Source organism: Ascaphus truei, chromosome 1 (genome assembly GCF_040206685.1).
Source record: "Ascaphus truei isolate aAscTru1 chromosome 1, aAscTru1.hap1, whole genome shotgun sequence".
NCBI lineage: Eukaryota > Metazoa > Chordata > Amphibia > Anura > Ascaphidae > Ascaphus > Ascaphus truei.
In genome coordinates this window covers 80,450,660-80,467,995 of record NC_134483.1, presented here as the reverse complement: position 1 = coordinate 80,467,995, position 17,336 = coordinate 80,450,660, and the positions used below count along the sequence as shown (strand labels likewise).

Genomic DNA, 17,336 nt, shown 5'->3' with positions numbered 1-17,336 from the left:
TTTTGTGTGAACTATAAGCCTAACGTGGCAGAGGGTGGTGTTTCAAAGCTCATTCAGTAAAATAACCTTGAATTGGAGGTGTGAAATGAAAACTGACAGTACTTTAACGCCAGTGAAGGCTAGTGCTAAAAGCGAATCTCTTGTGTCTGTGCTGAGGTGACAGGTTCCCACAGTAAATCAGTATATTTCATTGATTTAACATGGGAACACACTACCTTGCATTCATTACCGTAAAACCATTAAAATAAATTAGAAATAGAATTTATATATACCCATTTTTACAATTTGTCATTTTGGTATAATTAACATCTTTAGCTGTTTTTTACATGTTTCGTCTAGGTATATTCAATGTATTTTTTCCCTGGTAAAATATTCTATAAATAAATAAATTTTTAACTAAAAGGGCAGCTGTATAAAAATGGAATAAGTGTGCATCACACGCATTGTATAAACTAAGTGTATCTAATCCTGAATGTACACATAAACAGATTCTATACCATTATATCTGCCTCTCTTATTGACAAGTCACAAATTCTAAAATGGCTTTTTATCATTGTCTTTGGGTAATAAATACGCATTACCATCACATACTATATGTATCTTCTTAAAGCAAATTCTTCAAAGTGCAGGTCTCCTCTAGGACAGAGGTACAAAGTACATCTCTACTGCAATTCTTCATGTATTGTGACAGCCAAGAACAGAGGAGAAACCACGTTTCAGTTCCCATACGGACCCTTTCATCAGGGCCTGTAATGGTGACTTTTCAAAGCTCCCACGTCCTGTTAGCCAATAGGAAGCTGTGATGTCATCCCCTGTGGCCCACGTGACTGGGGACTTTAAACTGCACCTGGAAGCAGGGGGTTAGCGGAGCTGAAATTAATGGGGTTCAGCTCCGGAGACCCCTTGCCACTTGGATTGCTCCTCTAAGACATTTACTAAAACATTTAGAAATGGAACATTACAAAACATATTGAGGTATTTAACAGGTACGAATCCTTGCACAAGGGTTTACTAAATTAAATTTATAGAATGTTCTACTTTACACATTTTGATTAAGATTGTGAACTTTCCCAGAGAAACATATAAGCTCATATTTACTCATCACTCTTCCTGCCCAGACACCTTCTGGCACTGGAACACTTAAATGGTCTGTAAAACATCTCACAGCATGGAAGGTTCCTTATGGCTCAATAATGCTTTGTAATTATGGCCCATAGTCTTCTTTGTGATCATAAGTAAGCATTGATAACTATGTGATATGCATACAGATTTTTTTTATTGTGTATATTTTTTATAGTTTTATTATCATTTTCTATCCAGGTGTGCAGAAGCAAGAAGTTGTGTGTAAAAGGCTTGATGACAACTCTGTTGTACAAAACAGTTACTGTGATCTGGACAGTAAGCCACCGGAAAACCAAAGAGACTGCAACACGGAGCTGTGCCCACCTGAGTAAGTGTTATGTAGTAGAAGTAGATTTGTTCTAGTTTAATTTAGAAACATCACTCAGTATTCAGTGGTTTTGGGCCACACATGGCTTTATGTCACATCATTTTTCAATCCTTGACCATAGTCCTCTTGCTGAATTCCACACATAGGAATAATGTATCATGTCGGTATGAAATTCTACAGTCATGCATTGCTTACTAACTCCTACTACTGGTTTCACGCTCTGATGATCTAGAACAATAGTGGCCAACTCCAGTCCTAAAGGGGCACCAACAGGTCAGGTTTTAAGGATATCCCTGCTTCAGCACAGGTGACTCAATCAGTGGCTCACATGTGGCTCAATCAGTGGCTTAGTCATTGACTGAGCCACATGTGCTGAAGCAGGGATATCCTTAAAACCTGACTTGTTGGTTGCCCTTGATGACTCGAGTTGGCCACTACTGATCTAGAGGTAGCACTACAGACATTCTCAGAACCTTGGAAACTTTACTTATACAATATTTGCCACTTAGTATTTATTGTTTGTAATCATCTCTTTAACTACCTCTCCTGTGAGTAATCTCATAAGGGTCAAGTCAAACGTAGTTTACAAAATAATTGTTATTTTACAACAAGAGATTATCACTGTTACAGTGTCATATTATTTAGAAACTAACTCTGTAACTATGAATGTTGTATTTATCCTTGCTTTGTTGTTCATATGTTATGGTAGGGAAATTACTGATGGCACATGGTCATTAAAACGTTTGTGCAATTTTAGACCACATACTGTAAGCATTTTGTGTTAAGCTCCTGTATCTAGGCCCGACACGATAGGTTGTACTGGTGGAGGGAATTTGCCCTTTTGCACCTTGGGTAAGCTATAAAAGGTAGCAATGCATTCATGCCAAGGATGAAATAATTTTCCTTCTGTGAGATTACTGTGTTATTAAAGCCACCTTTAATGACTAAGAGGAGATATTTTCTTAAACTTAGAGTGGTATCAGCATCGAGTACCTTGTAACAGGAATTATCGCATAATATTTCTTTAATATAAATGTCACGTGTCAGCATTACAATATTACCTCCCTTATCCAAAGACTTAACTACAATGGAGGTTCTGAATTAATTACAATGGAGGTTCTTAAGTTCTTTGAGGGCAGTCTGTTCCATGCAATCAGGTTTTGAATATTACGTGACTTGGATATTTGTTTGAGGCCTTTTATCACAAGTTTTACAAATACCTCAACATTCACACAAGCATCAAAAGAAGGGTTAAATGTAAATTTTTGCCCTGAGGTCTTTAAAGGGGCCTTCCCCAGAATTTCTTTCATTCTCTAACTAGTGAAATACATTCCCCTAAAAGCATAATGTCGTTGTGGTCCAAGTTTCTATATAGTGTATCTTTAAGTGCCATTCTTAGTTTCTTGATGAAAAATGTGTGTAAAAGTAGCTTCCGTGCAAAAACATTAGTGTCTTTCACCGATTCAAAATGGTCAATCTGTGCTTTTGGGAGGGTGCGGAGGTGGGGGGGGAGGGTGGGGGAGAGGAGAAGCTCTTTTGAAGTGATGGGTTTAAAACAAAATTAGGAAGATTAATTATTTGGTGGTTTGAGACATTGTATCAGGAAAGAGGGTTGTTAACATATCCGTGTTGGTTCTCTTCCCACGGGGATTGTAAGCCCAGATATCCCTCTCTGTTACAGTAGATCTCTCCATCTTTCCAGGCCTCGTTTTCCTTTTGTGGAGTTTGCTGAGTTGCACTCAGTTTGGCCTAAAAAAAAAAAGGAAGAGGCTTGTTTCCTGTATTATCCAGGACACATAGTCACTAAGTGGATAGACCTCATGAATAAGGTAGCGGGACGTAGAGCCTTTTCTTTGATTGCCAGTCTTTTGTGATCCCACTTCTTTTTAACCTAGTGTAATTAGCACTGAATAAAGCTATATACTGTATTTTGATTTGTCATTCACATATGTATTTACACCATGTAGGGGGGGGGGGGTGTGTATATGTATTTAATTCTTTGAGGACTTATATGCCAAGTGGTGTATTTCATGGGACTTCCCCACTAGACTCATTAAATATATACTATTGTTCAGGCAGTTTAGAGTGGGGCTGTGTGTTCAATCTGTCTTTGGATTGAATATATCTCTTTGTCAGGTTGAGCAGGTAGTTTCCCTTTTTTTTTCAGATAAGAACTACTTGGCCCACCTATTTTCTGCCCATTTTTCTGGCTGCTGTAAATCCTCATACCCTATTTGATCCTTGGCTTTCTTTCATATTTAGGATAACCTTATGCCTATCCCAAGCATGGTTGAATTCCCTTCCTATATTAGGCTACTCCACAAATCTACCCCCTTTCTGTATACAAACACTTCCTCACATTTCCCCTTAATCTGCCACCCTCCAGCTTCAGGGAATCTCTTGTTCTAGCACTCATCTTTCTTTGGAATATGCTCACCCTCTTGTACTTTTTTGAATCCTTTTATATATTTGAAAGTGTCTATCATATCCCCCTTTCTCTTCTATCAAAGATGTACATATTAAGGCGCTGTAGTCTTCCTAGATAAGTCTTGCGATGTAGATCATGCACCCTCTTAGTAGCCCTTTTCTCCAATTTATTTACATCTTTCTGGAGATGTGGTCTCCAGAATTGAAAACAGTTCTCTAGCTGAGGTCTCACCAATGATCTATAAAGTGGCATCATCACCCCTCTCGGTATGCTACTAACACCTCTCCCTATACAACCCAACATCCTGCTGCCTTTCTGCATTGCTTTGTTGCATTGCTCACCTACTTTTAAGTCTGCTGAAATAATGACTCCCATATCCCTTTCCTCTATGGTACATGACATTATAGTGCCATTAATCCTGTAGTCTGCCTCCAAACCATTTTTTGATGTCACTAATAAAGATATTACAGTGCATAAATCCCAGTACAGATCCCTAAGGTACTTCACTGGTTACCTACCCCTAATCCGAATGCACGCCCCTTACCACAACTCGGTCGCCTATCCTAAAACCAATGTCTGATCCATTCTACCACCTTAGAGTCCAATCCCAAACTTAGCAACTTGTTTATCAGTATGCTATGTGGGACAGTGTCACGGACCGCACTAAAATCTGAGTAAGCTACATCTACTGCTCCACCGTAGTCACCCAGTAAAAAAAAATCCATTGGATTTGTTTGGCATTATCTCCCCCCTCCCCCCAGTAAAACCATGCTTCCTGAGATCTTGTAGGTTGTTGGACTTTAATCAACAATTCTATCTTTCCGCAATGTTTCCATTAATTTCCCCACTACTGACGTTCAGGCTTACAGGCCTGTAGTTACTTACCTCTTCCCTAGTTCCACTTTTGTGGGACTATGCTTGCTTTTTTCCTGTCATGTCGAACTACTCCTGTTAATAGGGCCTGATTAAATAGATCTGTTAACGGTGTTGCCAACAGACCCAAAGCTATTTTAATATCCTTGTATGTATCCTATCTGGCCCCATTGACTTGTTCCTGATATAGTTCTCTATCCTTCTCCCTCTGAGTCTGCTTATATCGGCTTTCAATTACTAGCCTGCCTGACACAAAGGTCTGTTGCTTTCAGTACTGCATCTTTTAGTTTTTCCCACTGCTCCTGCACACCACTCAAATACCTCCACCCTGCCAAATTATTCCCTAAATAATTTCCCATATCTGAAAGTCAACTTTCCGAAAATCTAAAATATTTGTTTGGTATGACTCAGCCTCTGTCTTTATACTAAACCTTGATGATCACTGGAACCCAAGTTCTCACCCATAAATAAGTACATCTGATACTCTCCCATTGGTAAGGATTAAGTCCATGATTACTTAATTGCGAGTTTGCGGTCTACCCAATTGCTTGAGAGATGCCCCTTGCAAGGAATTCAGGATGTCCTGCTTCTGACCGGAGCTGTAAAAGTCATATACTGTACCAGTGTGAAGGTTCGCCTAGGGTGGCGAATACCCTTGCACTGATTGTACCATGTCTCAGCAATAGCCACAATATCCAAGTCCTCCCTTATTATTGCATTTAGTCCTGGGATTTTATTTCCCAAACTACGAGCATTTATACACATATCTCAGTGGTTTTTGTTACTGCTTTTCCCAATCCTTCCTGTTTTCCCTATACACAACATGTGTTGATCATTTTCCTATTTAAATACCTACTTTCTCTGTTGATCTATCTGTTGGTGTGTCTAAAGACTCAGTTCTGGGACTTTTCTTTTCTCTCTACACCTTTGGTGACCTTATTAAATAATTTAGCTTCAAGTATTCCCTGTATACAAACACTGTACCTACAGTATCCACACTAAACCTCACATCTGCAATATTGTCCCAGGTCTCCAACTGTCTCATGCAATCTCATCCGAGATGGCAGCTGGACGACTCAAGTTCAATATGTCAAAGACTGAGCTGCTCATAATCCCACCTAATTCAAGCTTTATTGTGCCATTTACCATCGCAGTGTAACCAGTTCCCTAAAACCTTTGTTTAGATGTCACATTTAACTCTTCCTACATTCACTTTGCCCCTCATTATAGTTCGGCTTGAATCTCTCGGTATAGACCTGCTAACAGTCAACACTTTGCTCAGCCTGTCCTCTCTCTAAATCCCCACCCCTGTCACTATAGGTCCTACACCTACAACCCTTCTCACATATATTACCCTACCTGTGGATCCCCCTCCCTCTCAATATCAGCCAAACATCTTCTCACTGTGAAACCGTTAAGAAAACTCACCTCTTCAAAGAAGTGTCTAATCAGTCCTGGATGACAAGTACTCACTGTTAGCCAGATTCGCTCAACTCCAGTCCTCAAGCCCCTCTCCCTTCTTCCCCACCCCACAACAGGACAGGTTTTCAGGATATCCCAGCTTCAGCACAAGTGGTGGGATCAAAGACTGAGCCTCTGATTGAGCCACCTGTGCTGAAGCCGGGACTGATTGAGCCACCTGTGCTGAAGCCAGGACTGATTGAGCCACATGTGCTGAAGCAGGGATATCCTAGAAACCTGACCTATTGTTGGGGACGGACATGAGGACTGCAGTTGAGCACCACTCTTCTTAGCTATAGAATGTTCTTATATGCACTCTAACTTAATCCTATTGTTTCTATCTGCTCACATGCTATTTATATTGTAAGATCTTCAGGCAGGAACTCTTTTCTCCCATTGTTACATTTATGTCTTCATTCAGCACTTATTCCATCCGTATTATTTTATTGCTCGTACTGTAATTATATTGTAATGTTTGCAAAAATTGTACAACGCTGCGTACCTGGTGGGCGAAATTAAAATATAAGGACATGCATGTCATGATAAAGCCAAGTACAAGTTAAGCGTGTATATGACCATAAAAATGTACCGTGGACAACGTGGCATATGATAACGAGTACTATTGCCCCTTGTGTAAGTTGAGATGTATCGTGTATTTAACTATGGAGCTCCCTTAGATAACTGTCAGAAAAAACACATGTCTATGCAGATGGATTATGGGGGAAATAAAGGTTAAAGCACAAGCAGACATCCCTGGGATCAGAAAGCAAAACTTGTTTTGTAGTAAGAAGGAATTGACTTTAGTCTCATAGAAAGTTTTGTTGTTGATTTAGGGATTTATTGTGGTCTCTGCTGGAGTGCTTCTGTCTGAAGCTACAGGCTGTTTACCATTTGTACAGCTTGAGGATTTTGACAGTCTCTGAACATGATAAATCTATCCAGCTAAATAGTATTTCTCCTTTTGCAATATGTGAAGGATTAACAAACATTTGGGATTGGTTTATTGGAAGCAGCCTCCTTGAACATTAGCGGGTTAAGGGCTCTTATACTTGGGCTCTAGGAACAAGGCTGAAATATTTCCTCAGTCTGGTTCCTGTAGTGTGAGCTCTTAGAGCAAGTATATGCTGTGCGTGAATTAGTCAACTTAGTGCTGTCTCAGGTTTATCACTACTTCTGAAATGAGATTGTCCTTTTTGTTAAATGGTTATCTTAAAGCTGTAGTTCAACCAATATCCTACATTTGTGTTTCTTTTAATAAAACAGTTCTGTACTATGAGAAAATACTTGTAGAATTAAAAAAAAACAATTTTTAAAGACATTTTTTATGTATTCTAATGTAACACACATTTTTGTTTCTATAGCAACCATTTACAAAGTCACATCCCCTTCCTCTTCTGAGACAAGCTTTGGCATACCCCTTTTGCCTCTCTCTAACAGTGCACCAATTGTATCTAGTGCCTGCCGGCCTGGTCACATGATCTTCCACACCGAACTTTGCATCTTGGGTACTCTTCTGCAGCACTAGCAGCACTAATAGTGATTTAGTGAACCCCCGAACCGAATCTTGACTAGACATATAGTAAACAAATTAAGAATTGTTCAAAGCTCCAGACCAAGCAAATCCTACATGTGTTTTTTTTTTTTTTAAATCAGTCGGCTCTGTACTATAAGAAAATACTATTACCATTTTTTAAACAACTCCGAATTACATTTTTAATGTATTATAATGTAACAAGCATTTTTTGTTTCTATAGCAACCATTTACAAAGTCGCATCCCTTTCCTCTTCTGAAACAGGCACTGGCTCACCCCATTTTGAGCCCTCTAGCAGTGCACCAATTGTATCTACTGACTGCCTGGTCATATGATCTTCCCCACAGAACGTTGCATCTTTGGTCCTGGTCTGCTGCACTGACAGCCATTTAGTGAACCCCTGAGCCGAATCTTCGCCGATCGATGTGCAATTTAGCCAATCACTTGTCAGTGTGCAGATTGTATTGATGCACATATTGAATGGAAAAAATAAATAAAACATTTTTAAAAAACAACATCTTGAACTGCTGCTTTAAAGGTGGCTTACAAAAAAACCTTCATAGTTCTCATTTCTGTATTTAAGTCAAGAGGCTGGCATGGTATTGCTCATAACTAAACCAATAGGAGAAAATTGATTGGTAAATCTTTCTTTGTTGAAAAGCACAAACAAAATGTATTGCTGGTGTGCATTTTCGTGCTTTTTGCAGTGTGATACAGTATTTGTAATACTACTTAACACATACCAGTGCTGCTGCCTGTTCATTTTGAATACTACACATGTCAAAGTATGATAATGAAAGGTTTCAGGCTTTAGTACACAATGAAGAATCCAGAAAATATCATTTTTATTGTAAATCACCTTTAAAAGACACTAAACACAATGCAAAACTCTATTTACAGCAGAAATACGAACTTTCCCCTTTTTTGTCTTCTTATTTGTTATATGTAAAGCATGTGACAATGTATAGTTCTACATTCTTACCTAAGATGACAATTATTTGGTGGTCCTGTTATAAATCTGTAAAATCCTGATTGTGCCTAATGAAATGGCCGCCTTCTGATTCTATGCTGTATTCCGTGAAATACTGCAGCTGATATGTAGCATTGTATTACTAAGTGTAACACACTATTGCTATAGATTTCAGAGTAATAGACAGTCTGCTGTTTGGAACACAGCAACATCTGTTTGTGATACTTTGTTGCCAGAAGGCAGAGCTCAAAAAGGTGTTAGTCAGCCTGTTTCAAAAGAGGAAGTGGATATGACATTCTAAATGATTGTTGTAGCAACCAAAGGATGATCAGTACATTAAAAAATGGCATTAGAAGTTTAAAAAATGCAGACAGTATTATCTAATACTGCAGAACTGATGTATTAAAAGAAAGCATGTAGAATGTTTAAAGTTTTGCTGCTTTAAGGAAGGGGAAATGTCAACTGTTAAGATTTTTAGCACAAGGGTCTATGACATTAAAGACATTTATGCCTGATAAAGATAGTTTTTACATCTACTATGCTGACATGAAACATGCAGGGGCTTATACACGTCGATGAAACAAAATCATTTATCAGTCAGTTTTATATTCTGTAATATATAAACTTGTCAATGTGGTATCATTTCATCAACATGACTTTTTTATTCTAATTCTGAAAATAGAAATTAGTACACAGATATTCTAAGAAAAGGCCTCTACATTCAAGATGATGTTCAATTTATTAACATTAACTGGAGACAGAAATATAGAACAAAAGAAAACCTTGATACACTGCTGTTGACCATTTAGCAAATTTAGACCTGAAAGCCATGGACTAAAATAATCTATTTCAAGCTCTCTCAAGAAACCTACACTTACTAACGAGGAAAATAAGATTGCCTTAAAATAGATTATTAGCCCACATAAAAAGGAAATCATCTAATATTGAAATGGCTTCCTATGAACCCTTAGCAGGTCTACTTTTCAAACATGAACATATTTTCCTTCTGTGTATAAAGACCTGCACTTTTGTCACAGGTGGTTTATAGGTGACTGGTCGGAATGCACCAAGACATGTGATGGGGGTATGCGCACACGCACCGTGCTTTGCATTCGGAGGATCGGACCTTCTGAGGAGGAGACTCTTGATGACATTAGCTGTTTAACACATCGGCCTATAGAAAAAGAAGCCTGCAACAACCAGTCTTGTCCACCTCAGTGGGTTGCCTTGGATTGGTCAGAAGTAAGGATGTTTGTTTTATTTTTATTTTTTTTTAAATTAGGATACAGTGGTACTAGAATGTAAAAAAAATTCACATTTGCCCAAGGGATGACATTGCCTTTTAATTTCAATGTAATTGCCATTACTAATCATCCAGATCAATTCTTGCTTTACGTCCACTAAACAAAATGGCAGTGCGAAATAATGCCTGTCAGTTCGTTTATAATTTAAACCAGGAGGCTTACATCACATGCCCTTGATGATCGCATAATTGACCTTTACAGGTTATACCATTTTCATGAGAATAATACATGTTTATTTCAGCTGCAGATACATAAATTCCTGAAAACGAGTCCTTCGATGCTCTGGGCTAGGAAAGTCCTGGGACACACGTGAAACAATTTAACCCTCCGTCTGTCTATATCCTCACTCTGATACAATTAAAAAAAATTCTCTTAATATTTTCCTTGAAAGGTGATGGATGAGGAGCTTGGGAAACTCACTATTTGTCTGTACGCTAAAACCTGGTGACATCAGCTCACCTGGAATGAGAATTCTGACTCAGATCCCGAATAACACCGAACCTCGAAGATTGATTGTATTGGATAGGGGATCATTTAAAGACACTTTTAGCAGAACAATAAACAATTATTTATTTATAAAATATTTTACCAGGAAGTAATACATTGAGAGTTTCATCTCATTTTCAAGTATGTCCTGGGCATAGAGTTAAGACAAATAATACATGGTTACAAATAGTTACATAAGTGAACAGGGTATACATTATATACAAGACATTGCATGCACAGTTAAAGAAAATATATATTATAGGCGTATGTAACAGTTACAGACTAGATTAAAATGTGAGACAGCCTTAGATTTGAAAGAACTTAGACTGGTGGTGGATGTGAGAGTCTCCGGTAGGTTGTTCCAGTTTTGTGGTGCACGGTAAGAGGAGGAGCGGCTGGATACTTTGTTGAGCTTTAGGACCATGAACAGTCATTTGGAGTCAGATCTCAGATGATAAGTGCTGCATGTGGTAGGGGTGAGGAGTTTGTTCAGATAGATGGGTAGCTTACCCAGAAAGTATTTGAAGGCAAGACAGGAAAGATGAACTTTGCGCCTAGACTCTAGTGATGACCAATCTAGTTCTTTGAGCATTTCGCAGTGATGTGTGTTGTAGTTGCCTTGGAGAACAAAATGGCATATTGAATTGTAGAGGGTGTCCAGTTTGCTAAGGTGGGTTTGGGGTGCCGAGCCATATACTATGTCTCCATAGTCGATAATTGGCATTATCATCTGCTGTGCAATACGCTTTCTGACCAGCAGACTTAGAGAGGATTTGTTCCTGTAAAGTACACCTTGTTTGGCATAGTTTTTGGATGTCAGGGTATCAATGTGCATCCCGAATGTTAAGTGGAAGTCAAACCATATGCCCAGGTATTTAAAGCTAGTAACAGGAGTTAGGGTGGTGTTCGTGTTGGTTCTGATCTGGAGCTCAGTCACTGGAAGCTTTAAAAATTTGGTCTTGGTCCCAAATATCATTGTTACAGTTTTGTCAGTGTTTGAAAACAGTTTATTTTGGGAAATCCAGCTTTCGAGTCTCAAAACGTCAGACTGAAGTATGTGTTCAAGGTTGGAGAGGCTATGGCTGTGTGCATATAGGATTGTGTCATCTGCATAATGTGTATTGAAGCTTCCTTACACGCTGTGGGAAGATTATTGATGAACACTGAGAAGAGTAGGAGCCCCAGAACAGAGCTTCGCGGGACACCACAGGTGATATCCAGGGGGTTGGAGTTAGAGCCTGAGATGGACACATGTTGGGATCTACCTGATAGGTAGGACTGAAACCAGTTTAAAGCATGCTTCCCCATTCCAGAGCTCTGGTGTTTGTTAAGCAGGATAGCATGATCAACTGTGTCAAAAGCCTTTGCAAAATCTAGGAATATTGCACCAGTGAGTTGTCCCTGTTCCATTCCACACTGGATTTCATTGCAAACTTTTAGCAGGGTAGTTACGGTGGAGTGTTTGGGGCGAAAGCCAGATTGGAATTGGCTACGGAAATTTGTCTTGGTATACTGTAGTAATTGCTTAATTGGGAGTGGACACATTTTTCCATAACTTTGGATAGTATTGGGAGAAGAGAGATTGGCCTGTAGTTTGAGACAGTGTTTTTGTCCCCACTTTTAAAGATTGGGACAACTCTGGCAGTTTTTCAGATCTTAGGGATATGGCCTGCAGACAGGATAGAGTTGACTATGGAAGCAATTGGTTTTGCAATGGCTGGGGCACCAAGTCTTAGGAACTTAGATTGTAGTAAGTCAGGTCCACATTGGTTGCTTAGTTTTAATTTGAGGAGCGCTTGTGTAATCTCCTCTTCGGATTCTGGGCCAAATTGAAAATTGTGGGCAGTGTTGGGAGGGGGTGGGGCTATAGGGGTACTCCCAGGATGAGATTCATGTTTGTGGTTTGGGTTGCGTTTCGCTAATACGTTGGCAGCACACCCCACAAATTAATCATTGAATGCTTTTGCAATGTCAGTGGGGTTTGTCAGAGTAATATCCCCCTTAGTGATATTACTTGATTGTTGCTGGTTAGAAGGCTGGAATATATTGTTGATAACCTTCCAGAAGTTAGCTGGGTTTGCTGTATTCTGGACGAGATTGTCAGAGTAATATTGTGCTTTTGCATGCCTTGTTTGTCCTATGCACATGTTCCACAGGCATCTGTAGTGGTTGAGATCCTTGGTAGTGCCTGTTACTTTGTAGCTTTTCCACAAGGCATCCCTGAACTGGTAGAGTGCTGTAAGGTCAGTTGTAACCCATTGAAGGTGGGCCCCCCACCCTGAGTGTCCATTTGCATGTCATTACCCAGAATCCCTGGCTGCAGTGGAAGCACTGTATGCTTAGTGTCTATGGGGAAAAGTAGGTTTGTGGACCTGTCTGAGATATGAATATCCTTAAGTGTTTTTTTCTATCTTTGTTGAAAATCTCTCAAACTGCAGAATCCATACTGTTGAAATTTGCTGATCAAAGACTACCCATATAGCAAAAACCACCAAAACAATTAGTACGAAGTTCATGCAGCCAAACAAAAGAGATATCTGAAAGCAGCCTCAACATAATTCCGAGGTGGCAACTAAGTGGCTCTGCTGCTTGAATTAAACCTCATGCTCATTTAATTATCACACGAGCTGTGGTATTCCTGGAAATCTGTCAATACAGTGTTAATGATAATTTACTAGGTGTAATAAACGTGTCTGCTTTTCAACCCATGAATCTCAGATGCAACACATTTTTAACTCCTTTGGAGCCCTAGAGGCTTGCTAAGAAGGGGTTAATAATGTCAAGATCCACATCACACTTTTCACAAGATAGTGATTAAAACCATACTTTGCTTATTCACAATCTCATTTCTTGTGCTGCCTGCAAATCTTTCAACTTATGTATTTTTTTTTTGTTCTTTCAAACATTAGCAAAGATCTTGCCGTGTTTCTTAGAAGCTCTGTATGATAGTTTTACATTTCCTAGAAATACAACATGGAGAAAATCAAGATTGCTATTAAAATAACAGTCTGTCAGTTATGCGAGAGAGACTAATTAAAAGTATTTCTTTTAAGCAGGCACAATCTAAACATAAAACATAGAAGCTTAGCAACTATTTCATAGTAAGTAATTCATTACATTGTATTCCACAATAATGTTACACACGTATTCGACAATAATATTACACATGTATTGTGTGCTGTCACAAATTAATACAATTCAGTTTACATTACTAATCATTTTTCCAAAGTGTTAACATAGTTTTTGTGCTTGGGTCACTAAAAAACTGGGGGAAATTGATTGAGCTCTAAAAGATTAAATAAAACAATGCCATGTGAAAAATGTGGTAAGTGGGTGCCACGTGAAACGGGCACTGAGAATGCCAGCATGTTAAAGTAAAAGCATCCAGGCATGCCAGAACTGGACAGAAAATACCTGATTTATTGTTCAACTTTAAATTATTATTAAGTACAGTAAAATACAAAATACCAATTGTGGTGCATGTCTCAGACAGGTCGGCAACCCTGCCCCATTATCGCTTAGCAACAGTGCTTCCACTGCAGCCAGGACTTCTGGGTAATGACAGGCAAATGAGCAGTGTGTCACTCTTTACTTCTAATCCATTTTAACATAGAGACCAATAAGTGTGTGCCTGCTGTATTAAATCTTATTAATACGTAAGATTTTGTGTTTGTGACATTGATATGCCTGAGACATAGAGCCATATACACATACGTATGATCATTTTAGATGTTAGTTATTGGGCACGTTTACTCATGTCATATAATGGTTAAAGATGCAGTGCCACGTAGGAGACAAAAAGAAACTTGGCAATCTAATTGGCTTCTTTAGAAAATGTTTATTGGCCCTTGTGTTAAGGATTTTACTCATTTGTGTTAGAATAAGATTTTATTTTCATTGGGTCCAATGGAAATTATGTGGGTGAGATTAATCAACAAATAACACATTTTCTGTTTGCATTTAAGTCTAATTAGAGACAAAATTCTTGTAGAGACAAGACAAAAAGAGTCCCTATATTCTAGCACTCAACTAAGTACTGGAGTAATGTGGTAAGTATTAAAACATAACCTTTAATGGCATATCTAATTGATTCTAAAATAGTAGGTTGCAAACTAGTGTCAAACGAATAGCACACACGAATACTAAAATCGTATTAAATGATGGTTCACAAATAATGAGCTCAGAAACCAGCTAATGAGAAAGGTAGCTGGTATAAACAGCCTGGAGTAGAAAGGTGTCGGTGGCAGGAGATCTGATCAATAATGATTGAGGTCACACAGGCCTCATAGTAAGAGGTCACCTGCTTTAGGACAATTCAATGAGAATAGTATTCCGCATATAATGTCAACTTGTGGCTTAATCAAATACTATTTAGGAGAAAAGCCAAGTACTGTCTGTTTGTGAGTAGGTTGATTACGATGTAGTAATAGATTGGTCTATCAAAATTAAATTGCCACAGTCATTTCACACATCTTGGCAGATGAGGGATTTTAGTGTTTGTGGGATACTGAACATATTGTCTTGCTACCAGCAAAACTGTTGGTCCTGATGTTTGATTGATACCAATGTGATGACTAAGCCGCTCGAAGAGTCTTGAGCTCAAGCTAATATAATAAACTAAAATATTAAAATCAATGAACGGCGATGGAGTACCAAGCTGATACAACTACAGTGTGTATAGTCTACATATAAAGGGCATATATCATCATAAGTCCTCTAAGGTCGAATATAGTGGTAGTCACGGATACTGAATTGCCAACACAAAGTATTGTACCCTTAAAAAGCTAGAATTATGCAACAATACTGGTAATTTCAGTTTAAAGTAAGAAAGTACTTCTTGCGTTTGATGCAACTTGTCAGCCAGAAATGTTTACGCCACCTCAGACCTGGCAGATTTTTTTTACATAAATGCGAGAGATAAAAAGGTGAAGAACAGATATGCGGCGTTTGATGCATCTCATTATGATCTGTGCATCAGCAAAGGATGAGAAATGAATCTCTGTATGGTCCTTCTAATTCCCAGAATAGTGCAATGAAGGCAATATAGCCCAGGAGTCAAGGGTTGAGTCAAATCAATGAAAAAATGTATATATGTGACAGGGTATATAGCTCACCAAATAAAGCCTAATATGGACAGAAAGCATATAACCACCCTCAAAATGAAATCACAAAAAATCCCCTATATAAAAGGACTCCCAGTGCATTCACTATGGAGAGGGATGGTGTCCGGAACCAAAGGCTGGAGCCATGCAAATACCCTATAGTCACAGTCACAATGTAAGAAATACAGATAAATGACTCACATGATAGACCCCTTATGCTCCATATACGCGTGCATCCGTCCGTTGTGTAGATCAAGTATGCGTGGAGAGAAGGTGGAGCACTGCAGAAAAAAGTAGGGCTGGAGGCTGATTGGTGAAAATTAAAAATGCTTTAATAGAGATGCATGGTAGCAAAAGCTACATAAAAAGGGTCCTCTAATGCATTTCGCGTTAAGTAGCGCTTTATCAAAGAGTGACCTATATCCCCGCTGATCCACCTTATATGCCAGTCAATGCGGAAGTAATTTCGTGCCAAAAATCAGTCAGAAAGAATCTGACTGAAACTGAGTCCCCTAGTGAACTACGGTGGCCTCATAGGGTAGATTTTTTTTACATAAATGCGAGAGATAAAAAGGTAAAGAACAGATATGCGACGTTTGATGCATCTCATTATGATCTGTGCATCATGTAATTTATCCCTAACTCCTCCTATTGACTCCAAATGGCAAGGTGGTGCTCATGGGGGAAAGCTCGGAGCAAAGACCTTATTACATTAACGCAAAGAGACGCAGGATGAAAATGATGCAATTTTGCTCCACATTTACATTTTACTTTATAAAATAACTTGCTACAGTGTTTCACTTTCATATGTAGCACCCCCCCCCCCACCCCTCCACTTTCCCCGTATCTAAGGGAACTACGTGTGCTGCCGTTACCTGTGGCTCACAGAAGGCCTGAACCTCCGCAGCTGGGAGCCTGGGGTGAGCTCTCGTTCTCCTCTGTGCAGCGCCTCCACCTGAGAGGGATCCCAGTGCAGCTGGACAACTGTTTTCAGGACCACTTACAGTGAAATTATACACACACCAGTATATAACAATTGGTTTACTGACAATAGAATAACGATATAACAGTACTATACAATATAACACACACAATACAATAATAACAACACTGGGTCAGTGTCCCCCAAAGTACCTAGGGTGCGTGGCCACAATACCCCTGGTGTCCTCCCCCAATGAGAGTCAGTCCCAATTGCGCATCCACGAACTACAAGATGGCGGCCCCCGCTTGCTGGATACGCCACGGAGCTCCGCCGCTCCCACAAACCTCAGCCGTCCCCCTCCCCGGCACCGGAGGTAAGAGGGCACACGGCTACACATATAACAAAATAAATTACTTAAAGATCTTAAAAAAGTTTCATATCATTTGTGTGTCATGGTAACACAATACAAAAGGAAACAAAAAAGGATTTCAAAATACTTATATTTTTTCTGAGGGTGCCAATCACCAACACTGAATCCATTCAGCATATGACTGCCCTTAATTCCCTTGCATACTAATTGGGTTTTACCCATTCACACTTTTGTTGAAATCATCCGTTTGTGAAATCAGGTTACTGAATCACACTGGCAAATTTACCTTTCTGCCGCCTGCAGGCTGGGGGCTGCCCTCCTCCTAGGCGTATGCCGTCACACGACGCCGCGTTGTCATGGCAATGTGACTTGACATAACGCTGCGTTTATGCAACGCTACAGGGGAGGGCCTGCCACGGAAAATGTAAGACACTCACA

General features: G+C 39.3%; 1 protein-coding gene across 4 annotated transcripts in view; it reads left to right on the top strand.

Annotated features, from left to right (window-relative positions):
- ADAMTS6 (ADAM metallopeptidase with thrombospondin type 1 motif 6) overlaps positions 1 to 17,336 on the top strand; it is a 283,143-nt gene that overhangs the window by 242,867 nt on the left and 22,940 nt on the right. For all 4 annotated transcript variants that reach the window (XM_075590050.1, XM_075590029.1, XM_075590040.1 and 1 more), the window contains 2 exons: positions 1,321 to 1,450; positions 9,752 to 9,956. In XM_075590050.1, coding sequence (XP_075446165.1) covers positions 1,321 to 1,450; positions 9,752 to 9,956 — 335 coding nt within the window. The remainder of the gene's footprint in view (positions 1 to 1,320; positions 1,451 to 9,751; positions 9,957 to 17,336) is intronic.